The following is a 25,671-nucleotide window of genomic DNA, read 5'->3' on the forward strand; positions in this document are numbered from 1 at the left end:
TCCCCGGCGGTTCTCATGCTTGGCCCCGCAAGTTCCGCCGGAAGAGCTCGGGTGTTACACGCTACTTCCCCAATGCTGTGGTTCCGCCAGTATAGGCGCAATTGTCTCTTCCTCCACGCGCGCTTGTTGCTCCTAGGGGTGCAGGGCAATTCGCTTGAAGAACCAGCTTCCGGTTGCGATTCGGCGGTCGCCATATGCGTGGTAGAAGCCGCATGTGGTGCTACCGAGTTTATTCCTGCCAAAGGGATAGGAAAAAGTCCCCCCACCAATACGATTGTGATTCTCCCCTCTCGCCCAAGGCAGAGGCCGGGAGGAGGGACCCCCTTTGCCTACAGCTAAGATGGTGGATCGCCGAAGAATTTATGCTTTTGAATTATGGTGATGGAGGAGACTTTTGAGAGTCCCATGGACTGCAAGAAGATCAAACCTATCCATTCTGAAGGAAATCAGCCCTGAGTGCTCACTGGAAGGACAGATCCTGAAGCTGATGCTCCAATACTTTGGCCACCTCATGAAAAGAGAAGACTCCCTTGAAAAGACCCTGATGCTGGGAAAGATTGAGGGCACTAGGAGAAGGGGACGACAGAGGATGAGATGGTTGAACAGTGTTCTCGAAGCTACGAACATGAGTTTGACCAAACTGCGGGAGGCAGTGGAAGACAGTGCCTGGCGTGCTATGGTCCATGGGTCACGAAGAGTCGGACACGACTAAACGACTAAACAACAACAAGATGGTGGAGGCGAATTTCTTCCATTGAGCTCTTCCATTTCTGCACCTACATAGTCCCCCCAAATTACATTTTATTAGTTCCAGGTAGGTAGCCGTGTTGGTCTGACGTAGTCGAAACAAAATATAAAAAAAAATCTTCCAGTAGCACCTTAGAGACCAAGTTTGTCATTGGTACGAGCTTTCGTGTGCATGCACACGAAATATCATTCCAATGACAAACTTAGTTGGTCTCTAAGGTGCTACTGGAAGGAAATTTTTACCTTATATTAGATTCCTTTCACATGTTATTCCCCTTCCCTTCACATATTTGTGTATGTATTACTACGAGTTTTGGTGGGGTAGGTTGTATGCCTGAGCGCCCTTCTAATTCTTGAATCCAGCACGGCTTCAGTTCCAGAATAACCAGGCTAGCTTCCAGGTGAGGTGATACCCTTCTAAGTACTGTATGGGGGATTAAGGTAACAAAGGAAGTACCTCTGTGCCAAACACAAATGGGTGGGACCCCCTGCTCCAACATCTCTTTGTCCTGTAAGTATTTTCACAGTGCAATGACATTCCAAGCAGGCAAAAACGCCCAAGGAGGGTGCAGAGCAGGAGCTGCTGAGGGATGTGGCAGGGGAAGGTGTGTGGCTTGGGGAGACATCCCAAGGTGTAGCTAGAGAAGCCCTTGGGTTCTCCATCCTGGGTTACAAAGTAGCCATGATGCGCAAGGATAGTTACAATAGGTATTGCCTGTAGGTCATCAAAGGGTGATACGAAAGGTACCAACAATGTGTGTTGTGAGGAATTGCCCAGTTTAAAAATGTTCTGAATAGACAGCCGTTACCAGCTACCTGCAAGACTCTGGCATTGCTTGCTCATGGGTAATATAGTTGGTGGTTCCTTTTACAGAAGTTGTGGAGGCCCAGATTTCATAGTGGGGCAGCTCTTTTGGAAAAAGTTCCCGGCATTTAAAACGACTCGGAGCACAATGGCAGCTTCCAGTTGCACACCCACACCATTAAGGTAGCTTAGCGAAGCAGCCAAAGGCTGAGGAAGCCTCAGGCATGTGAGGGGTTCTCTGTCCTGGGCAAGTTAAGACAGAATTCTTGTTACTACTGCTGCTGGGTCGTAAACAGGAAATTCAAGCCCTGGGAAGGCTGCAGAGGCCTTTACTCCCATTATCGCCTATACAAAAGCACAATTAACTTCCATTGCTCTGCTCACTTTTGCCTCTGCTGCTGCCCACCTTTGGCATGTTCCTGCCACCCCAGAAGGGAATCTGGCCCTCGCTTTGAATAAACCCACTGCCATCATAGATGACTGCAAGCAGTGTCCTGAATGCGTTATTGGAAACTGCAGAACTCTTGCACTCGGGTCCCACTTGTGGGCTTCCCTTTGAGGCATCTGGTTGGCCACTGTGAGAACAGGAAGCTGGACTAGATGGGCCATTTTGACTGATCCAGCAGTGCTCTTCTGATATTCTTACTGGCACCTACTTTTGTTTTAGCAGCCTTCAATCCTCTCAGCTTTCCTAGAACTAAATCTTGCACTTAATCCTCAAAGCTCCCATTGCCCTACATTGTTGGTTCAGTGTGCGAGAAGGGAGAAAGTATGCAAGAGCTCATATTTCTTTTTACGGTACTACTGTCTGAATTCTATGGAATACTGTATTTTATTGTATGAGAAATAAAATCAATACTAAATAAAATTCCTAGAGCAGCTAGCACAGCACATTACAGTTGCTACAAAAGGCGCAACAGTAACATTAGGTGGTCCACAGGGGCCCTCAGCAATTTTCAAGTGGTTCGAGGGGGAAAGCAGCTTAGAAATCCCTGCTCCAGATGATGCAGACCCCTGGAAAGGAAAGGGGCCTCAGGGTCCCAGAATGTAGTTTACTACAAAGCCCGAACATGTAGGTAGCCAAGCTTGGAAGGTACTCATGTGACAATTCATGAGGGATTCGGGTTACTGTGTCACCAATCACGGCCAACTCCCCCTTCATTCTGAAACTTTCAAATCCTCACTCCAGAGACCAATACAGTTATGAGTAGGAAACACGTAGGTTATGCTGGGTAAGGTAAGAAAGCGGGGGTGGGAGATGGCGCAACCCCTTGGCTCTGCATGGCTTCCTGTTCCTCCAACACCGGCCCCATGCTGCATCTCTTGATTTCCTGAAGATCTCTCTCTCTCCCCCCCCCCCCCACCTTCCATCGCTACAGCCTGTCTTCAGCAGGAAAGGTTCCCAATGTTCCTGAAAAGCTGCTGTGCATTTTATGCCATTCACAACCAGAACGGATGTTAGTCTAGAGGCATTTCTATAATCTGAATAGTTTAATCCCAGATGAGGACTGAGAAGGGAGATTAGCAGAGCTGTAGAGCCTGTCAGAGAAGGGATTTGCGCCTTAGAAGACTGTCTGGGCTAAGAGCGGAAAGGCAGTGTTGTTTCCACCATCCTCTTGCATGAGACAACTGAATTTTTTGAGGGCCCACATCAACATGGCAGAGATGAAACTGGTAAAAGTGAGGACTTATTTCCATTGAAATGAACAAGTTAAACTGAGCCTCCAAGTGTTTCTCCAGTGTTGAAGCGGGAATCATACACCGGGAGGACAAGTCTCTGAAAAGCACAGGGGTTTTTTTAACAGACTGTGAACATACTGAGTCTACGAGAGCCTCCCTGATAATTTCTATCCTGTCCTCAGCAAGTACCAGTGGATAATTCAAGGACAAAAAGCTAATTCTCTCAATTTATCTGTGTGTCTTATCTAAGAAGTGAGTGGTGTTCTCTTCCCTGCATCTGCAAAATTTAGAAGGGCCATTCCAAGTTTTCCTGCCTACCAGTTCCCGAAGGGGGACAGGAGGGGGAGGGGCATAACCTATGTAGGTCCAGACCAGGGGTCCCCAGACTTACCGGGCTTTGGGCCGGTTCCCACCGCGCCGATCGCGCAGCGGGCCGGCGGGCGGGGGAGTGCGCTTACTGGCGCGGCGGCGTGCTTCCAGGTCGGAAAAAGCGCCGGAAATCATTTGTGTGCATGCGTATGGGCCTCCCCCGACCCGGAAGTGCATCAGAAATGACCTCTTCTGGGTCGGGAGAGGCCCATACGCATGCGCACAAAGGATTTTCGGCGCTTTTTTCCGACCTGGAAGAGCGCCGCCGCGCTGCGTGCCGTAAGAGTGGGCGGCGGCGGGGGTCGTCGCGGGCCGGATTGGGAGGCCAATTGGGCCGCATCCGGCCCCCGGGCCGTAGTTTGGGGACCCCTGGTCCAGACTATCCACTCTTAACACAAGGCAAATAAAATTAAACCCTTCGTCCCTGTAAGGAGCAACACACATGCACCAAGTTTTCCCAAAACCAGCTCCCTCACATGCAAAAGGAAAAAAGAGACGAGAGGAAGGTGTGAAGAAAACAGCATTTATTTTGTTGCTATAAGAACCAGTAAGAGGTTGACTTAAAAAAACCTGACTTTTTTTTCTCTCCAAACCATGTACAAAAAATGGGCTTGTCAAAGGCTTGAGGGGAGGGGCAAGGGTAGCCATGTTTACAGACAGCTGGGGCTGCCCCTCTTTTCCCAGATACATGGGTATTTGGGACCAGAGGGCAATTTAAAAAAAGGGTGGGGTGGGGAGAGAGACATAGGAGACCAAAAAAGAGGAAGGAAAAACAGCTGCAGGGGTGGAATGGAAGTCACTCTGAAAGGGGTTTTGTATGTCCCCAAGTCCATGCCATCCCTACAGTCTTCTCCATCCTGACCCCCAAACACACACACACACAGAAGAGGGTACAACTTGCATTTACAGTGCTGCCATGGGGAGGGGAGGGAAGTGGCCAGCTTTGTGCGCAAGTCTGAATTGTTAGGGGAGGGTAAAAAAAAGAAAGGGAAAACGTGGAAATTAAAAAATACATATATATATAAAAAGGGAGGAAATGAAGGGTGTCCAGTATCCAACTTTGCAAGGGGGAGGGGAAGAGGGAAAGAGATGCCCCCCTCCCGCCTGCCCCAATCCCAGCAAACGCTTGGCAACTGGAGCTCTGAAGTTCTCTCTGCCAGACAGGCCTTGGAGGCGGGAAAGGGGTGTTGGTGTTGGGTGAGATGGCTACAAGGATCCTAGAGGGGGTGCCAGAGAAGTGACAGCACTCAGTCTTCCAGGATGATGGGTTCGCTGGTGCTGGCAGGATGGGCTGGGGGTACGGGTACCAGAGGAGCCACCACAGGCCGGAGGGGCAGCACCGACTTCACCTTGAGCGGCAGGTTGGGCCGGCGGGCAGCACGGCGCATCTCCAAGTGGCTCAGGGCCTTGCGGAGCGCCCTGGGGGAAGGAAAGCAGAAGAGGCGCAGGGCGTCAGGGGCACAAACACTGCAGAGCCTAACCAAAGAGGACAGGCCGCGTGGTGCATGCAGCGCCTCAGAGATGATGGAAGACGCAGTGAGAAGCCTGGCAGGGCAGTGCCAGATACAACCCCTATACCTGGCCGTCCCAGTTTTTGTGGGGCCCATAAACAATATTTTATTTCAACCCATCCCGGCTCCTACTGCAGCTTGTATTTTTTAAACTCCCTTCCCCCCCCCCAACTGCAGCTCTGGCCTGAGATTGGGATTGTCTCTAAACAGCATCGGACAGGGTTTGTAAAACCTTGTTGCCAGTGCCAAAGCTACACAGCTTGTAGCACCTGCCATTTCTGAAAACAAAACCTTAAAAAAAGGGGGAAAGATTGTGCCTTGGGCACCAATAATTATTAGGCATAGGTTGCTGCTTCTGCAACAGAAGCTGTGTATGAAGGCTAGGAGGGACATACTTCCACATGCCTGGGTTTCTGAACTTCTTTGCATCCATTTTAAAATGTAGAAGGGCCATTTTCTATACCTTGTTTGCAATGGGGAACAGCAGAAGCACACACTGGGGCCTCATGCATATTTCCTTCTGAGCTTTTGGCATATGACACTCTTATCTAAAATCTCCAGAATTTGATGAAAACCCAAAAATATGTAACAAACAAATCAAGTAAATTCTACATTTTTTTGCACATTAATCACACCCTGTTTGTGGCAGAAAGGTGGAGGAGAGAGAGAATCCACTATTGTGCAACAACCTGACTAAAATTTCCCAGGTGAATTACATGCTGGGTTGCTACCTTTTGACCTAGGGCCCTTGACCATCTGGAAGAGTGGAGCATCTCTCTGCGCCCAGAGTTCTTGCAGAAAAGAGGGGTGGGTAAGTGGATAAATGTCCCAAGGACATTATGTAGCACACAGCAATAGCTGTCAGGACTTGCGGGGAGGGAAGGGAATTCCATTTTTAATTTGTTTGCTCCTGATAAGAAAACTGCATCCATATCTGAGGCAGGAGCCCTGAACAGAAGAGGCCAGTACCAACCCTGTGCCAGAGAAGGGATAAGCTAAACACCCTGCCCACTGCGCCACCCTTTCCATTGCCTTCCTGCTCACCCCAACTGCATTTTTTTGGTTTTAAATCCCTTCCCCAGTACCTGGTGTCCTTGGTAGCCACAAAAACGACTGGGTTGGGGGCGTCGGCCGGGTTCAGCTTCTGACGCTTGATGGCAGGCTGAGTGCTCGACCTCATTCCGGAAGTCATGGGCCGCCCGTTGGCCGAGAAGGGGAGCCCGCCCCCTGCCACCTGCACCCAGTCGCACATAGAGCTATCAGCGAGAGGAAACCCCAAAAGGCAGTGTCCACCTCTTGCTGGCTCCCGCCCTCTCCCTCCATCCTGAGTCAGTCTCACCCTGCCCCAAAATGGGAGGGGGGGTCTTATGCTGCCTGGCTGGGGGAAACTGGCTACCCATCCTCCCCACCAACTGCAGAGAGGAACTTACAGAAAGAGAGAGAGAGAAAGAAAAGAGAGAGAGAGAGAGAGAAAGAAAGAAAGAGAGATGTAGGTCCAGAAAGAACAAAGAACCCCAGAAACAACGTATTCCTTCCCTCCCAAGGAGAAAAAGAAAAAGGAGTTACGGGAAATTTAAGCAGCATCAGCCACAGTGAACACTAACAATTTTGCAGTTTTTTTAAAAAAAATATTATTTGCCATTTCTGCCCCTTTTAGGGTTTTCAAATGTGTGGGTCTCCCCCTCCCACAAGCACACAAAATAAACTTTCAGAACTGTAAGGTGGTACCCACCCAAGCTCCACTTAGAGAAGGCTCACTGATTTCAATGGAACCAATTTGGTAGTGTTCATTCATTTAAACACTCTGAGTGGGGTTAACATCAGATACAATCCTTTGACACTCTCTACTATGCCTGCTGCTATTACATCCCTTCTCCCTGCCCTAAGATCACATTCAATCACACCCACATGCTACCGCCGCCCTTCGATGCCCACCTTCCAGAGCCCAGCGGCACTCACACTCTCGTATGCCCGCTTGCCCACGATGCCAGCCAAGCCTCGGTTCGGGGTCAGCTGGTTTCTGTTGATGGGCGTCTTGGTGCCTCGGGGGGTTTTTGGTTTCAGGGGAGCCTGTGCAGCTGGAAGAACAAGAGTATTGTCTTAGGTGGGCAACTGTTGAAGGCCTTCCCCCAGCAGTCTTGCTTCCCATTTTTTGGAGATATGTTTTCTTATAAACATCTGAAGTTTTTGGAAGGAGAAACTAGCTTGTTTGGGCCAAAGCTTCCTCTCTCCCCTATTTCAAGACACCAGAATGACACCATAAGAACCTAAGAGCCTGGCTGCTGGATCAGGCCAATGGCCCATTTAGTCCAGCATCCTGCTTTCACAGTGGGCAACCAGATGCCCATAAGGAAGCCCACAAACAGAAGCTGAGCGCAATAGCAACTGTCCCCACTTGCAATTCCCAGCAACCGGTATTCAGGGACACAATCTTCAAATGGGTTGTGGACTGGTTGGTGGGAGAGTGTGCAATTCCTTCTTATGTCCCATGATTTGGAATTCAACACAAGTCAGGATTGTCTGCAAATCATGGTTTGGAGGAAATCCCAGTTAATCCCAGTCATATTTTTGCTTGATTTGAACATCACAGCAAAACCATAGAAGGGAGAGGGGAATTCACATGTGAGAAAGGAGTGCACAAACCTGTGGCAATAATTGTGATTTGGCGATCAGGCCAACATCAAGAGATGTGAGACATAAGCCCTAGCCCTGTCTCCTTACCTAGCTCCTTGACAATGGTAGCCAGTGGAAGCCGCACCAGAGGGTGAATTTTGAGGGGCGTCTTTGCGGCCTTGGGAAGCCGGATGGAGCCTGGAGGGGAGAGCAAATAACAGGAATGAGATCCGTCAGCTCCTCCATTGCTCCAAGCAGCCCTTCTCCACCACACCCACAAAACATACACTCTGCCTTGATGGCATTGGCGTTGATGGGTGCGTATGGACGACGAGCAGCCCGGCGCGGCTGCAGGATGTCCCGGCACATGCGGCGTGCAATGCGGGTCAGCTTGGTGGTCTGCAGCAGGAAGGTCTGCCGGTTCTTGGCTAGAAGCTTGGCCCGGTTGGCGCTGGTTGTGTAGGGAGAGAGGCTCTGGGCTTCTGGCCGAGACATGTGGCCCCGGGAGTGTGGCTCCTGGAAAACGGGAGAAGGGGGCAATGTGGTGAGATCCCCACTCAGCTTGCAAAGTGAATGGCCCTCCCAAAAAAGTAAAGGGAATAGGAAAGAACCAGCACGTGGGAACATGCCAGCTACATCAATGACAACATAGCAAAAAGAGGCCAGCACTGTACCACCTGCCAATGTGGTATCAAAATCTAAAAAGCCAACCATTTGTTCCTGGGCAAAGCTGCTTTCATGGAGAGATTAAGAACAATGTGGCCAGGAAATCCTCTGAGCAAAGTCCCCATCACTGTTAAATTAGCTGCTGCTAGTAGCCATTACAGGTAGAACCCAGAAAAATATAGCAATTTTAGAGGCTTCGGTGAAGACAACAAATGTTATACTTCAGGTTCAAATCAAGGACTAGAGATACTAGAGCAGGCTTTACCGTGACACTGCGAGCTGCTCCCTCAAGCTGTGTCGGGGTCTTCAGGCCCCCGTATTTCTTCCAGTAGATCCAACAGGAGGCACACAGGCGGCACTGCATGTTGGGGGGACCCCAAGCATACCACTGTGCTGACTGGGTGGCTGTGGGGCAAAAGGGAGGCAGAGGGGTCATGGACTCATAGGTGAAACCCTAGATCCTCTCTCTCTCTCTCCTCCCCCCACCCCCAGGTTAGGAGGCAAATAACTCAGGCGGGTGAACCAATACAGAGCCCACCCACATTGGGTGAAACACTGCAGCGCAGTGCAAGGGGTGGACTGTGCAAGGGGTGGACTGGCTTGTGCTGTTTCCCTGTCCTCAGAGATACAACCACCCCCACCCCCCGCAGGTACTCACTGTGACAACTCTCGCAGGTCAGCCCCTTCTGGAAGCCAGCCCCGTTCATGCCAGGCTTGGAGCCCACAGAGATGATTTGGTTTGGATTGGGTTTTGTGCTGGGTGGTGTGGAAGGGATGGGGGAAGAAGACAAAAGCTGTTATAGAGAGGCCAGGCTGAACTCTGGGCACATCTGTCCCTGCTGGTCCCTGAGGTGGGTGGGGAATACTCACTAGGTGGGGATGTACACCTGCTTCAGCTTGCTGTCAGCTTCCGCTGCTTTCAACCTTTTCTGTAAGGAAAAGGAGAATGTGGGAAGGTCAAGACATGCTGCCTTTAGCGGGCGTCTCTGCCTGAATCCCATGTTATCAAAGCCACTTGGGTTGGGGGGGGGGTCCACAGGCAGGTGCAGCCTCTGGGCAAGGAACGGGACTCTCCCACCCCAGCCATGGTCCCTTCCCCCCTCACTGCCAAACCCCCAAAGCTCTGCAGAAACCAGTTCACTCACTTGCTGGATGTATCGGTCCGTGGTTTTCCACATGTAGTAGAACTGCACAATGCTGGCAAGGGACTTCCACGGGAGCTGCAAGAGAGACAAGACTTCAAGGGAACGGACAGTTACTAGCCCAACCCACCAGTTTGAGGGGGGGAGCTGGCATTTGACCCTGGGCAGCCCTCCAATTGGTGGGGACGAACTACAGTTAGGGAAGCAGTTGGAATCTGGAAGAGAAGGAACTCTGCACACCAGGTTTTCAACCTTTGAGTCCAGAGCTCCCTTGACCAACTACATTCTTTCTGCGGCTCCCCTTCAGCCTGTCTGCGGGCAGTGTAGCCCCCTCCAAGGTGGAGGTGGGGCTTGGGAACTATATTTCCTGTGAGGCGCACTTTGTAGGTGTTGCAATCCTTGCTTCCGCCATGCATGGCCATTTCTATCAATACATGATCTAATCTATCTATCTATTAAAAGGAGGGAGGGGAGGAGAAAGGACAGAGGCTGGTGCTGCCCGTGGCTTCCCCCACCATCACTCAAGGCGTCTCAGGGTGCCACAACACATCGGTTGAAAGCCACTTCTGTACACAATACCAGTTTTACAAGCATCCCAAAAGACTGAGTCCTGCCGCAAATTAGAAACTGGGTCTGTCTGCTTATCAGGAGGAGAAATGATAATGTCCCTTTTGCAAGAGTGGGGGAGAAGCCACCCTTCCCAGTTTTGGGGGTAAAGGAAGGGGAGGGGATAAAAAGTAGAGCTACAGGAGACTCTGACCATTATTTTCCACCCAACTCATAGCCCCAACTCACAAAGTCCTGCCGGATGTCATTGAAATCTTTGCCATATTTCTCCAGGGCCTCCTCAAAGAGCATGGCTTCAGAAGCCGACCACTCTTCCATCTCGTCCCTGCACAGCACGGGGCCTCCTTGGGGCACAAGTGTTGACATAGCCTTGGCCAGGTCGTAGCCATTCCGCTGCAATGTATCCATTGCATGGAACTACCAAGACAGAAAGGGACAGAAGAGATAGAGAACAGGAGGCAGTTGTACAACGTGGGATTGTGCAGTCTGCTGAATGTAGCATTGGATTCAGAACTTAAGTTTCCTCAGAATCTCAGACCCCCATATCAGCTCAGGGAAACTTAGCTGTAATGGACGCAAAGTTTGAATTGAGAAACCATGGTTTGCAATCCGCTAGCAAACCAGACCATGGTTTGTTAAGCAGATTGTGCTATAGTTTGGTGCCATGTCTGAATCAACAAATCTGAATTGTAGCCACTGCTATGTCTCTGGAGGCCTCTGCAGACTGCTGAGCAGATTGGGGCCGGGGCAAGGGAGCAGACAAGCAGCCTCACAACCATGGCTTGCTCCTTCTAAGAGAGGAAGCTCAAAGACCAGTTGGTTCCAGTGGTAAACCATGGTTAACATATGCTTTTGTGTAGTGTTTGAATTGAGCTCCTATTCCTTATGGTTGAAAACAATGCTAGAGGGGTGTTTGAATATGGATCCAAATGTCAGTAGAAGACTTTCTTGTCCCTCAACTGTCTTAACTGAATAAATTATACCAAGCTTTTGTGTTTTGTTTTGTTTAAAAAAAACACAGTTTTGTGAAAATAAGTGAATTGACATGGTTTTAAATTAGCATTTTGCAAATCTCGGGGTTGTATCCAACAGAGCAGACCTACTGTAACTGATGGATCCATGTTACCGTATTTTTCGTCTATAAGACGCCCCCATGTATAAAATGCCCCCTATTTTGGGGGACTCAGATTTAAGAAAATGGGGGGAGATGGCCCAGAGTATAAGACGCCCCCTAATTTTTGACATTATTTTTAAGGGGGGAACCTAGTCTTCTACACAGAAAAATACGGTAGTAATGCCTAGTAACTTCCATGGATTGGAGTAGAACTGACACTGGGGTCAACCCTCGGCTCTTCCTGACCCAGGGCTTGGGTGCAGTTTTTTTTACCTATACAAAATATACAGCCCTTCCCCACCCGTCATGCCCCACCCACAGCTATTGCCCTTTTCTCCCTCCTCGCCCCCTCTCACCAGCGTGATGTCACGGGAGGCGGCAGCCGCGCTCATGTGAAGGCTGGGCTGCCGGATGGAACTGCTGCAGTCAAGGGCACGAGCGAAGGTGCCAACAGCCCTGGCATTGAAGGAAGAAAAGGGAGGGTTAATGACCCGCAGGAGCTGGAGCTAGACTGGCAAGAGGAGCCACAACACCCCCCCCCCAGCTGGATCTCACCGAGCCACCACAAGGAACTGGTCAATCTGCCGGTCAGTAAGAGGGTTGTCAGGGTCCCACACCTTCATTTCCATCTTCTGCTGGTTTCGATTGTCTGATTCTCCTGAGGGAGTATGAGAGAGGGGCTGTCAATGCACAGACCGCCATGATCCCACCAACCAAGGGAAGTACTTTTCTTTCTTCCTTTTTTCTCAGTGATCGATGTTTGTGTGTGTGTTTTCCTTACTCACCTTCCGCCAGCCGCTCTGGGATCTCTGCCTGATATTTGCAGCCAACCCGGATTTCACCCTGGTCAGCGAGAAGAGTCTTCTGTACTGGGTCGAAGACCAGCGAATAGAAAAAACAATCCTGGGAGGAAAAATGGACATGGCAAGTTAAAAGGAGGTACTCTTAAAACCCTCAGTCTCTTCAGTTCTTGATGGTAGGAGGATGTCTTCACTCCTCCTGCAAAGCCTAAAGAAGTGGGGAGCTGCCTTCCCTACTCTTCTGTTTGATGGAGCTGAGGGATGATACCCTCTTATCCCGAGTCCAGAACACTGGGACTCTACAAGCAGCCACATACAGTCCTTTTTACGCAACCTGCCTCACCTCTTTATCCAGGTACTGGCTGAGGATGTCTGTCTCGTTGAGCAGCGTAACACTGCATTTTCCCCTGCAAAGACAAACAGAACCTGCATCTAGCCTAGCAGCTCTCTCAACTGTGTGTGTATGGTTGTTTGATTTTATTTATTAATAGTTATACAAATATAGTGCTTGTTTTTACACACACACACACACACACACACACACACACACACATATAACAATTGTCTCCAGCCTCTCCTCACCGTATATGGGTAGCAGGCAGAGACTCAAACTGGCGTGAAAGGAAGAGTTCCCGGTGTTTTAGCTGGTGCCGCTGCTGTTCCGACACTGAAGGCTGTTTGGACTCTTCTTCAAATTCTCCTGTTTTGGGGTGTGGGGAGAAAGAGGCAGAAAGTAAAGGTGTTCACTTCCAGGAATTCCATCTCCCCCAGAAACAGCAAAATGTGGCTCCTTTGACTTAGCTGGCAATCACCCCCAAATCAATATGGAGACTACTCAAAAGGCTAAAATCAGTTTTTCATACATAAAAACTGGATTGCTGGATCAAATCAAAGGCCCACCCAACCCAACACTCCACTTCCAATGGCAACCAGTTAGACATATGTGGAAAGTCACATGCAGTGCAGAAATGCAATGGCCCCTCTCCTGTTTCTCTCTAATGTCTGAGAGCCAGGATGCCAATAGTTAAAACATAGGACTTGGAGAATGTGGGTTTTAATACTTGCTTGTCACAAAGTTCATTGGGTGGCCTCTCGTTCCATCACACATTCACACCCAAAGCCTAAGATCACAGCACTGTTGTGAGTTTAAAGTGGGGTTTGCCTCCCTGAACTCCCTGGAGGAAGGCTTCAATCTAATGGTGATAAATTAAATTCAAACAGGTATACTGCCTTTGAACATGGAGGTTCTATTCTCAGTATCATGCTTAGTTAATACACCTATTCTCCCACTATGAGTCCACCAGGCTGTAGAACAAAGGGAGACCAGCTGCCTTTAGCTCTCCCACAAAGTCACCTAGCAAAGGTGATGCATCAGGCTACCCTACATTGTTTCCATCCCAGCTGGTTGTTTTAAGTACTACAAGTTAGTCCCCACCCCTTGTTGTTTGTGTCTCATATCTTGCAGATAGTTACCCTGGAGGCAGAGATTGTCTTACAGTACTGACAATTGGACATCATCACAGGGCAATTCACAACATAAAAATACAAAATGAGAAGACAAAATACAAAAAAACAAACAAAAAAAACTCCCTTTCAACAAACAATAAGAAGCTGTTCTAGGAACCTTTTCTGGTTGAAGAGCAAGGGAAAAAAAAGTTTGTCTAATTCTCTTTTAAAAGCCACATTGGTTGTAGTCTACCACCACATGCTATGGCAGCGGCTTCCATCTTTTAATTAATTACACATTGCGTGAAAAGCCTTCTGGCTGTCCTGAATCGACTGCCTCTCATTTTCACTGGGTGTTCCTGAGTTCTAGTACTATGAGAAAGAGAGAAATATTTTCCCTCCTCCAATTGTAACTAACACCTATAATGACCCCTGACCCAATCAATTCCCTCCCCCCAAAAAACCCAACTACTAAAGCACCTCAGATACTCCAACCTTTTGATCATTTCCCAGCATAGATCTAGCCATGTTTACTCAGGAGTCTTTTGACTCCAATGGGGCTTACTCCCAAATTAAGCAGGATTAGGACAGCAACCCAAAATCTCCCTTTTTATTAAAAAAGAAAAAAAGAGCAGTGCCCAACTTGCTGCTGTCAAAGGGTCGTCATTTCCGCTCCCCTCTGCAGCAACACAGCATGTGCCTGCATTTCAGTTTCTCTCCCTGTCTACACACACACACACACACACATACAGAGAGAGAGAGAGACATTCAGCCACCCTCCTAGAAGCAGCCAAGAAGCAGCGTCCACCAAGAGGCGCATTGTTCTCCCAACCCCCTTCTGCTTCTCAGAACTTGGCAGAGTCCCAGGGAGGGACTTGAAGGATGCTTACTCCACCCTCCCCTCCCGCCCCTGCTTTTTGACTCAGGAAACCCTCTGCAAAAAAAGGTGGGCCTGTGGATTAGAGGCAGCCTTGAACCAGCCCTCCTCCTCCTCCTCCTCCTCTGGCCTGATTGGACAGAGTCAAGGTCACAGCCCCTGCTCCAAGAGGCCAGGAAGCCCTAACCAGCCATGCAAGCTCCTCCCACCCCATCCTACTTCTGTTAACCCTTCAGCAGCTGATGACTGTGCCAGGATTCAGAGAAGGCTATGTTTTATAAGGGCCAGAGGCAGATGTCACCTCCCTGCCTTCGCCACCGGGATTCAGTTCCGCAAAGACCCTAAAGGCCCCTCTCCAATGGCAGAAAAGCATAAAGGTTCCAAATCTACATACACCTTATTCTCCTATCCGACCCCTGCCAAAGTTTTTTAAAGAGTAAATGTATTATGCAAACAGCCAGCAACTAACTGCTGCTCTGTATTTTGGATCTATGAGCAAGCAGGTGGAGAGAAATAAAGACACCCTCCCCCAAGTAAGTCTCCACTTCTGAAAGCTTCCCAGGGCTCTCAGAAGCAACTGCTCTGGGAAAGAGGGTAGGGCAGCCTTTCACACACTCCCTTCCTGTTTTCTCTTCCTAGCTGGATTCCCTCCTCCTCTTGCTCCAGCCTGAGGGCAACAGCTCCCTATCCACCTCTGTGCCTCTCCCCTCCCCCACAACCTCCTCCAGCACGGCTGGTGTCACCAGAGAGGCTGCCAAAGGCCCATTCCCAAAGACACACGGCACATGCACTACCCAGCCCAACAGGCCCAGTGCAACATCTCGCCCCCAACCCAAATATACTCCACAGCTACTGGCTCCAAAGAACATGCAAAGCACACCAGGGACCCCAGTACTCACGGGCATTGCTGTCGGCTAGGCTGTTGAGGCTACTGGATATATCACGCCGTCGAAACAGGCAGACCACTTTGGCCTCCACATTGCCATTGGCCGTCTAGGGGTAGAAGCAGAGGGGCAAACGCTGTTTATTAGTGGGCAGGCAACAGTGGCCTCAAGATCTTGTTCTTATGTAAGGTATTTCTATACCACTTAATCATTAGCCAGTCTAAGTACATAAAAGTAAACACGGAGAATGAAAACTCATCATAAAGCTGAACATCAACACTACCTAAAAAATGCCCATTGGAATAAGGAAGTATTTGCCATGCACCTGAAGGGTGCCTATGTAACCTCAAGTGGAAGAAAGCTCCAGAGGCCTGAGAACACAAAACTTACTGAGTTATGGAGACTACCAGGATCCTTTTCAAGTGCCTCACCACACCCAACAGCTTCCTACTTCACCCCCATATTCCCCCAGCTCCCAAATATCTTGGCTTCCTTGGCTACAATAGGTCCAGCAGTCCCAAGGCTGGACCAGCACCCCTCCCCCCGCCCCATCTCTCTGCCTCCCGCAACCAGCGCTGTCATTACCTTGTTGAGCTCTTCAATGCGGCGGACGAGGTAGGGGTTACTAGAGGAATTCTCAAAGTAGACATAATCTGTAAGAGGGGCAAAACGAAAGGCAATGAGGGAGTGGAAGCAGCAGCAGCTGGAAAGCAGGAACATATTCTCAGGAGACACTAGCTCCTGAAACAACAATGTAAGTGGATGTTTAACGGTTTTTCCTCCTAGGGTGCTCTGTGGTCTTCCAGATATTGCTGGATTCCACCTTTCATCAACACTAGCCAGCATGGCCTATGGTCAGGGATCGTAGGAACTGTAGTCTGGAGGGCCACAGGTTCCCCAACCCTGCTTTAAATGCTTCATGGATGTTCCAAGGCAGGAACACTTCAGGACTGTGGCTGTGTACACACCATACCTTTAAAGCCCATTCTGAGAACTGTAATTTATTATGGGTGCTGGGAATTGTAGCTCTGTAAGGGATAAACAACAACTCACAGGATTATTATTTTTTGGAGGTATGTGCTTTGAATGTGCATCAAAGGCAAGTTGTGCAAGCAACCTGTGCTTTTTTTTATGAGACCTTCAAAGTCCACCAATTAGAAACAGGTGCAAAGCACTGACAGTGGAGGAGGCATTGGTAATACTCAGCCCTGGAAGTTGTAAGAAATGACCTCCTGCAAGTCCTTTCACAGGAAATATGCTCCTGGTTATTCCCCAGGCTTTACTCATTTCAGAAGCCTGTTTGAGGGAAGGTGGGGAGCTTTTTTGGTTGCTGGTTTTGTTAAATAATGAAGAGTCAGAGTCCCTTGCTGAGCTACTGCAAACCATCCAGAAATCGATCAGGAGGTCTCAATCACCTCCTGTCTGTCCTTGATTGGAGCGATCCTGATTGCTCCTCTGTAAAAAAGGCCAGAAGGACTATTATCCCTGTTATGCTGTACAGATAAGGGCAAGAGGCTGGGGAGATTGTTTAATGCTGTACAGAACCTGGCAAGTTCATGGCCGAGCTGAGATTTGAACTAAAGACTTCCACATTTACAGCCCATGCTCTTGACACCTACAGGTGTTGTCATAGATACACCTCAAGAATATATGAAAAGCCTGGCTGGATTACTTCAAAGGTCATGTGCGTAAAGTATCCCATTTCCCACAGCAGCCAACAGGAATGCTTCTGGGAAGTTTCTAAGCATGTCACCTTCCCTTGCATACTGCCTTTGAACATGGAGGTTCTGTTCATTCACCATAGCTAGTAGCCATTGCTCAAGCGCATACTGCGTACTGTATAGGAATACTATATCCATCAAAGTGCCTTAGGAAAAATATGAAGATTTATCTAATCTAGGTCAGCCCAGCCCATTTTATCCAGGACAAAGACTATTCTGTGTTTCTCCCCTCTGGCCCAGCCTCAAGACTTGCCACCCTGCAGCTCAGCCCCACCCTCCACTGCACCCTCTGTCCATCCCACCAGAAGTCCCACACTCAGGGCTGTGAACCTCCCACTTCTCTGCAGTTATGCTGTGTGTACCCCCATGGAATTTGACAGCAAGATGAAGAGTTCAACATAAGCATATTTCATTTCCCACTTTTTAAAGCAAGCAGAATTTGAACCTTTAAAAAGGTGAACCTGAAAGCACTGGGTGTCCTGGGGAAAAGCCTACTGAAGCTGCAGAAACCAGAATTTTCTAATGGAGGTGTGGTGAAACTTTGGACCTTCATATGTTGCAGAACTACCGTACAGCTCCTATAATCCCTGGCCATTGGTCATGGATGCTGGGGCTCATAGGCATTGTAATACAGCAACATCAGGAGGACTGAAGGTTCCTCATATCTATTCTAAAGTTAGGGCAGGGATTGGGAACCTTTGGCTCTCAAATGATGTTGTTGGTCACTGAGAATTACAGTGGTACTATGGAACTCAAACGGCTCCATTCTCAAACATTTCGGCACCCGAACACCAAAAACCTGGAAGTAAGTGGTCCAGTTTTCAAACGTTCCTCAGAACTCAAACGTTTCAGAAGTTGAACCGTCTTCCGGAATGGATTACATCTGAGTTCCAAGATACCACTGTACAGTATTGGCTTTTGTAATCCAGCAGTTTTTGGAGGGATTGTCCACCAACCCTGATTAGGGAATGAGGCTTCAGTGCCCTGCTTCTTCCCATCATTAACAGCAGCACTACATGCAAATTTCCCTGATCTGCATATTTCTTACACGCTACAAAAGGCAGGCTGCCTCCACACAGAGTTATAGGGTGTTTGTTTTTTGTTTGGTGCAAATCATACCTATCAGTGGCTAAAGCCAGGGAAAGGCTAGAAACCTTTCTGTCTAAAGTGTTTCACAACCATATTTGAATCTTTACGACAATCACATAAAAGCAAGCCAATATCACCACTATGGGAATGCTGAAGGTGAAAGCCATCGTGCAGAAGGCCAGCCAGTCACACAATATCACTATATAGAGACTATCATCCATGGTCTCCAGAGTAGCCAAGCCCCAAGCCCCAATCCAGGTGTGGTTACCAGTCGTTTGTCTGACATGTAAGAAAGGGTTGGGTTTCCTGTTGCACTTCCACAAGGCCTATTTCCACCACTACCAATAAGTTCTTTGTTTTCCTACCAGTACTAGCCACTATAAGCAATATATGAGTGACTCAGATTCAGCCCACATTAAACAGGAGGTGGTGGAGAAATTAAGAAGCGGCGGTGGGGGGGGGGGGAGTCTGGCTTGGAGAGAGAGTCAGGTAACAATGGGAGGGCAAGCAAAGGGTGGATGGCAGCCAACCATTTGGCTGAAGTAGTTAAGTCTTCAGAGAAGGGGCCTAGAAGAGAGGGGAATTGTCACCAGGGAGAGGAAGGATATTCCAGGCCAAGGGAGCCACAGGGTGTTTAAAGAGATAGATAAGAGTGGGAAGAGGTGACTAAGGGGTCCAACAGCTTGTGAACAGGAGAGTAGGAGGGAATGAGGGCAGCAGGTTTTAAATGCAAGAATGAGAAGCTTGAAGGTGAAAGGGAAAAAAAGACAGGGAGACGACTGAACATATGCCCATCCAGCCCCTTATTATCTAATCAGACTGCAAGTAGCATGTTTCTCTGTCTCTCTCTCATGTGTTTGTACTATGAAGTTCACTATGAACTTCTCCCTTGTTCTCTTAGAATGGCAATGGCGCCCACCTGAGACGTGCCAGAGTTGAGCTCCAGCTGAAAAAAAGCCCTGCTACCAGAACCTTTTGAACCTGGGTCCTTCTACAAGCAAGCTATGCCTTCTATCATTGACCTATGGCCCTGTGGCGCTGGGAATTCTGGAGGCACTGATCATGGCAAGGGGGGGGGGAGAATATATTGGTAGAGTGTTCTGAATTGACCAAAGATGAAACACACTGGGTTGTTTCCAGCTAAGTTGTAAGCAGAGCAAACCCAATGAAATAAATGAACCTTTCTTAAGTCACTGCTATTAAATGAAATAGGTCTACTCTGAGTAGGAATAACATTGACTACAACCCTAGTTCAGCATCACAAACCCCAAGCAGATGCCTCCTGGAGGTCTGTAAGCAAGGCACCATAGAAATGGCTCTCTCCAATGCTTTCCCCCATCATCTATATTGCTTCTGACTACAGAGGTTCCAGCACCTCACATACCGCAGACTCTTAAAACCAACTCTCTAGCATCCTGTTCTTAACTCCATGCACAAACCACTCTCCTTGCCCCCCTGCCCCCCAGTCTGACAGGCCCGGACTTCTAACTACCCCCAGCTGAAATCCAACAAGACCCTTTGCTCAACTTCTAAGTTGTGCAGCCCTTGAGTGTATTATGCTCTTCCCCATCTGTCTCTTCGCTCCCACTCTCTCCCAGAACCAACCACATCCTCCTCACACCTCCCTGTACAACTAACCAGATCTTGACATTTCTACCAATACTTAACCCCCCCCCCAATTTCCCACCAGTCTGGTCTTGTCTCACCCACCCACCCCAATCCTGTGAACCTCACTTCTCTACCACCACATCTGAGACTGAAAACAGCTCACCCTCTTCTCACTTGCTGCAGCCAACTGTTTAGCAGGGGAGAGAGAAAATTATCATGTTTCCCACCATACTTTAATTTTAGTGTCCCCCTCGCAAATTATTTCATCCAAATTCCAAACTCAAAAAAGGGTTGGCCAGACTCTTAAACCGCCACCTCTCCTCAAGTTAAACCTTTTCCCAAAGGCTTTGAATTCTTAAGCCTGCCCCATCCACCACATACAGTAATTAGCAGAGTCCTCCAACCAACTCCTTCATGCCCCCAACTGCCCAGCCCCATATCTTATCCCCAGTACCCCAACCTATTCTTTCACACTGCCCTCCAATTTGCACACATCCATGTGCATTCACACAAACGCCTTGGGGTTCCAATCTTTGTGCTGCTACTTCAAACTACAGTAGACCTCTTAACACCTTTCTCCCTATACCTCTTTAATATTCCCCAACCTTCATATATCTATTTTTCACCACCCTGCTCCACATGCACTTTAAGCCCCACCACTACCACTATGACTGCTACTTCTTAATTTTACCATTTCCAGTATTAGCCCCCCCCCCCGCCAAAAAAAACCCTCTCTCCACTCAATTACCTTAAAACAAACTATTTCCAAACGTTATCCCACTATTTGGAACAAACCCTCTTAGTGCCCCCAGTATCCCAAACTTGTTTAGACCCAAGTGCCTTCATGTATTCCTCACAAACCTCAAACCACCCCAAACTATTTCATTCACCGGCTCCCCTCCCTGCCCCTTGGGAACACCCTTTGCCCCACAGCACCCCAATTTAAAGTCAGCCCACCCCCCCAAGCTCCTTCACTAACCCCTTATTGCTTTACCAAACCACCTCTCTTCAAGTCTTCATCCCACTGCTTGGAACTAACCCCCCACCCTTATTCCTTTCACACACACCCAAACACCCCACATTTCTTTTGCATCCCCCTTATTTCCTCAAAGCCTTTTACCCCACAAACTAGGTAGTTCAGCCAGCCTCCTCGCTCCTCTCAGCAGCCCCCCTGATCCACAACCCAGCCCTCACAACTAACTTTATAAACACACACACACACACACACAAAACTCCACCATACTCCCCATGGTGGGTTTTTTTTTTTAAGGGCCCCCCTCACATTACAAATAAACTTAGTCCCACTTCCTGGGTCCAGCCCCCCCTCCTTTTAGCCCCCCTCGGTGAGACAAGTTCCCCTCCCCCAACTCCTCAATGCAACCCCCACCAGCCCTCTATCTTTAACCCCTGAGGCTGAACCCCTTTAGCCCCCTCACCTATTAATTCCCCCTTCGTTCCCTGCCTCTCCCCTCACATTCCCCCCTCCAGCCAGCAACCCCTCCTCCCCTCGTGTCTCGCCCCTCCCCCATTTTCCCCCCACAGGCAAAAAAAATAAAAAGCCCTCTCCCCCCGCCCCCCTCTCCTTCCTTACCGCCCACCCGGTACATATTGGCCGCCATGACGCCTGTGGGGCGCTTCGACTCCTCCCGGCCCGGCCCGCCGCGGCCCCCTCAGGAACTCCGGGCCCGGGCGCTCTTCATCGCCTCCCGCCGCCGTTGTCGTCTCCCTCTCACGCAGCGAGCGCCGGCGCCGGCCAAGCCTCAAGTCCTTCGGGAACCTCCGGAAAGCCCCTCGGGAATCTTCGGAAACCCTCGGCTTTTTCCGGTTCTCGCTCGTCGAAAGAACACGCCTTTCCTTACAGCATCTCGGGCTTTTACGGAAAAGAGGTCGGAAAGAGACGGGGATTTCCCCAGCCAGTTTTCCCCCTCCCCCAATACTACCAACGGATGAATGAGGGCGACGTCTGCTGACCATACCCGGAAATGGACGAGGGCCACTCGTGTTTTCCCGGATAGCTTCGGGTAGTTCCGTAAAACAAATCTCCTCCCCCCCCCCATAAGCGGGAGGGAGCACGGGTCTGGACTGCTCTTTAGTGGCAAGAGTTCAGAACGCTCCTTGGCGTCTTTACGTCACTATTCGCAAATTAGGCGCAAGGCCGCGACGCTCGGCTGTCTTCATTTTCGGTGTCAATAGATTAACTCTTTCCTCAACGCCTCTGCTCCTCCTGGAATGTGCGGGCGCTTCTTGCTACGCAGAACGCAAGAAACCTATTGGGTGGATGCTGAAGTGTTCTGACTAACTCGAAAGTGTGCCTACATCCACGTCAGTTTATCCATTTTATTTATTGCCCCTAGTATATGCAGTATAATGCCACAACCAACCGTAGGCTCCATTTGTTGTTGTTTAGTCGTTTAGTTGTGTCCGACTCTTCGCGACCCCATGGACCAGAGCACGCCAGGCACTCCTGTCTTCCACTGTCTCCCACAGTTTGGTCAGACTCATGTTGGTAGCTTCGAGAACACTGTCCAACCATCTCGTCCTCTGTCGTCCCCTTCTCCTTGTGCCCTCCATCTTTCCCAACATCAGGGTCTTTTTCAGGGAGTCTTCTCTTCTCATGAGGTGGCCAAAGTAATGGGGCCTCAGCTTCAGGATCTGTCCTTCCAGTGAGCACTCAGGGCTGATTTCCTTCAGAATGGATAGGTTTAATCTTCTTGCAGTCCATGGGACTCTCGAGAGTCTCCTCCAGCACCATAATTCAAAAGCATTAATCCTTTGGCAATCAGCCTTTTTTATGGTTCAGCTCTCACTTCCGTACATCACTACTGGGAAAACCATAGCTTTAACTATACGGACCTTTGTCGGCAAGGTAATGTCTCTGCTTTTTAAGATGCTGTCTAGGTTTGTAATTGCTTTCTCCCAAGAAGCAGGCGTCTTTTAATTTTGTGACTGCAGTCACCATCTGCAGTGATCATGGAACCCAAGAAAGTAAAATCTCTCACTGCCTCCATTTCTTCCCCTACTATTTGCCAGGAGGTGATGGGATGGGACCAGTGGCCATGATCTTAGTTTTTTTGATGTTGAGCTTCAGACCATATTTTGCACTCTCCTCTTTCACCCTTATTAAAATGTTCTTTAATTCCTCCTCACTTTCTGCCATCAAGGTTGTGTCATCAGCATATCTGAAGCTGTTGATATTTCTTCCGGCAATCTTAATTCCGGCTTGGGATTCATCCAGTCCAGCCTTTCACATGATGAATTCTGTATATAAGTTAAATAAGCAGGGAGACAATATACAGCCTTGTCGTACTCCTTTCCATATTTTGAAACAATCAGTTATTCCATATCCAGTTCTAACTGTAACTTCTTGTCCCACATAGAGATTTCTCAGGAGACAGATGAGGTGATCAGGCACTCCCATTGAGGCAGAGTTCTCTCCCCTCCACAAAAAAAGTAGGAACTGTAGTTTAGTAAGCCTGCTAGGACTTGCAGCTCTGTTAGGAATAAACTACAGTCCTCAGGTTTCTTTAGGAGGGGACCGGATGCACTTTAAATGTATGTTGAGCACAGTCCTATCTGCTCCCTCTTTATTTGTTGCTGGAAACTTATAAGCCCACCATGCCTTTAGGGCCCAGTGATTTTCTATTCTCACAACAACCCTGTGAGGTAGGACCGACTATTTTACAAATGTGAAGTACAGTAAGCCCTAGACTTAACATAGGGGTTATATTCTGGGGATCATGCCTAAAGCCAAAAATGCATATAGTCAAAACACATTGAGTGCAGTGGTGGGTGGCATTGCCAAAGTCTTTTTTTCCTGGACCCCTTTCTACCCCCTTTTATTTATTTTTAATTTCCAAGTGTGTGAAGCTGAGTGTACACAAGTTACATGCACACAAATTGCAGGCTTATTGCATATTCATATGCCACCTGTTATACAAAAGAACTTAGGGCTGCTAAATAGGTGCTAGGAGATACTTGCTCCATTTACCTCTTAGATTTCAAAACAAAACAAGTAAGGAGACTACAAAGGACCAAAGGAACTTGGTATGAGATGGTAAATCTCAACTCAGGGTTAATTAAAAGATAAAGCCAGATCTTAGGTTCGAGAGGTTGGTGTGAAAAGTGATGTAATCAAGAAGCAAAGTAGCAGGTAGATGGCTGGTGGCTGTTTGAATCCAGGGCTGTATCTATGGGATAAGCGAGACCCTATTGGCGTGTAAATGCTGTGAACCCCTCCATCGTAGGCTCAAGCTGTATATACTGTATGTGTAAATAAATCATCTGTCATTAAAACACCACAGTCTCCACTGTGCCTCATTTCCAAAAGGATACATGGACCCTGGATAAAGCGTACTTGGAAACCCTGGAATCTCGCACCGCTCAGAGATTGGGAAAGTGCAAAAATAATAAGCAATAGCCTACTGGCATCTTCCCCGTCTGTTTCAGAAACAACCGAACCATGTGCACACACAGAAACAATACTTTTTAAAGCAAAGGAAACATTTCCTGCCCCTCTCTACTTCACATACATTGAATTGGGCCCAGGCTTCTGTTACAGTTGCCACTTACGGGGCATATGGTCATTGTTTGACTACATGTAGATTTCAAAACTTAGCACTGAAGCTGAGTTTTTTCCCCTCACTCCCTCTCCTATAAAAATATGTCCCAACACACACTGGTGTTGTTGGGTAACCAGGGTTACCAACTAGGCAACAAATTCCTGCTGCAGTCCTTGTCTTTGCGCCCCCCTCCACCATGTCCAGGGTGAAAAAAAGATATGGAACAGCAGAACTCTGGATGCAAAGGTTTATTTCTCTGCGTTTCTCACAGTGTTAAGGCCTTTCTTTGCGCTTGCTATTTACACATCAGATCCAGCCCCTGCCAGAATCACTAGGAATGTAAACGAAGTACAGAAGGATGGCAGTAAGGGGAGGGGTGTGTAGATGGAGACATTTACCCATCTTCTCTGGACTTAACAGAATCCAGCGTCTTTCAGGCTTGAAAGGGGAACATCACTGAGGTTCAAAGGGAGCATTCTCCAGAGAGTTCCCCAAATTTACACCCCTGTCCCCTCGCCACTCACAATAAGTCCTTCTCTCTCTCAAAAAAAACCCCCTCCTGTTTGAGAGACAAGGAACAGGTCTCTCTGCCTTCTCACACACAACAGGCTAGACATTTTCCTTCACGGTGCCAGTTCTCCTGAGCCTAGGATTGCTAGTCATCCTGGCTGATCCCACCCTTATGTTAATAAAGCAAATCACATTGTTAGCCAAAGGAAATTTAAGTTGGCAGGGAGAAGAGACTCCCGCCTTCCCATGGATCCATCAACCTGAGCACTCAGTCCACAAGAACGAGTCACGGGGATGGGAGGTCAGCCCCATCATCCTCTCTTGCAAAGGCTTAGTCACCATACTGGGGTATGAGATTTTGCTTCTTCCTCTCCCGCTGGCTTCAGGTGCTGACCCCAGCATCCTGGGAGGAGACTGAGGCAGAAGAGAGGGATTGGCTGCGGGCAAGGCTGCCGCCCACCACTCGCCACTGGAAGATGCTGGTGTCCTTGCCCCCCATGGAGATAAGGTGACTATCGTTGTGCGTGAAACGCACATTGGTGACGTGGCTCCCATGGCCCCCATAGACGTGACTTGGTGCCTGTGGAAAAGAAGAAAAGGTGGGTAAATGTTTTGAAAAGGTGCCATCGTCAAGGGGGTGTCTGGGAACAGGAAAGCCAATGTGGTGCCCTCCAGATTTTGTTGTTGGACTGCAACTCCCATCAGCCCTAGCCAGCGCAGGCAATGGTAAGGGATGATGGGAGTTGAAGTCCAACAACAGCTAGCACCTTTTGACCTAGAAATACCCTTAAAGGTTAGCTGAGTGGCACAGATGCAGGAATGTGGCGAAAGTAGCCTTGCCTATGATCCATAAGAGACTGGATTAGGTTGGGAGAGCCTAGAGTCACCAGGATCCAGCCGGCAGTGTGGGATAAGTTTGAAAGTACAGGGCGGTACCTCTGAAGTCAAGGAAATCAACCCAAG

The 25,671-nt window shown here is 48.8% G+C and overlaps 2 protein-coding genes across 6 annotated transcripts in view; both read right to left on the minus strand.

The window, feature by feature from the left end:
• Window positions 1-4,108: 4,108 nt before the first annotated feature.
• Window positions 4,109-21,565, minus strand: MTA2 (metastasis associated 1 family member 2). 4 transcript variants are annotated; one of them, XM_035098624.2, is made up of 18 exons: window positions 21,231-21,565; window positions 15,807-15,874; window positions 15,237-15,330; window positions 12,597-12,714; window positions 12,358-12,421; window positions 12,000-12,117; window positions 11,770-11,872; window positions 11,571-11,670; window positions 10,329-10,517; window positions 9,537-9,611; window positions 9,262-9,320; window positions 9,050-9,147; window positions 8,657-8,796; window positions 8,013-8,241; window positions 7,834-7,923; window positions 7,048-7,190; window positions 6,198-6,346; window positions 4,109-5,020 (listed from the first exon to the last, which is right to left on the minus strand). In XM_035098624.2, the coding sequence occupies exons 1-18, from the start codon at window positions 21,256-21,258 to the stop codon at window positions 4,849-4,851; spliced, it is 2,037 nt and encodes a 678-aa protein (XP_034954515.1). In that variant the 5' UTR covers window positions 21,259-21,565; the 3' UTR covers window positions 4,109-4,848. The 4 variants fall into 4 exon arrangements, with proteins under 4 accessions (XP_034954515.1, XP_034954517.1, XP_060125714.1 ...); XM_035098626.2 differs by having other exon boundaries at window positions 7,072-7,190; window positions 21,231-21,564; XM_060269731.1 differs by lacking the exon at window positions 6,198-6,346 and having other exon boundaries at window positions 21,231-21,564.
• Window positions 21,566-24,431: 2,866 nt separating this feature from the next.
• Window positions 24,432-25,671, minus strand: part of EML3 (EMAP like 3) — a 42,848-nt gene continuing 41,608 nt past the window's right edge. For both annotated transcript variants that reach the window (XM_060269730.1, XM_035097842.2), the window contains one exon: window positions 24,432-25,288. In XM_060269730.1, the coding sequence (XP_060125713.1) occupies window positions 25,091-25,288 (198 nt within the window). In that variant the 3' untranslated portion in view covers window positions 24,432-25,090. The remainder of the gene's footprint in view (window positions 25,289-25,671) is intronic.

The sequence above is a fragment of the Zootoca vivipara genome, chromosome 17 (genome assembly GCF_963506605.1).
Source record: "Zootoca vivipara chromosome 17, rZooViv1.1, whole genome shotgun sequence".
NCBI lineage: Eukaryota > Metazoa > Chordata > Lepidosauria > Squamata > Lacertidae > Zootoca > Zootoca vivipara.

Excerpts from the sequence above, each read along its gene's own strand:
- MTA2 (XM_035098624.2), bottom strand. The coding sequence starts at position 21,258 with ATGGCGGCCAATATGTACCGGGTGGGCG. Across the intron at positions 12,715-15,236 it reads CCTAGCCGACAGCAATGCCC|GAGAATTTGAAGAAGAGTCC; the intron begins GTGAGTACTGGG and ends ACCCCAAAACAG. Across the intron at positions 9,321-9,536 it reads CGGACCGATACATCCAGCAA|AAAAGGTTGAAAGCAGCGGA; the intron begins GTGAGTGAACTG and ends TTTTCCTTACAG.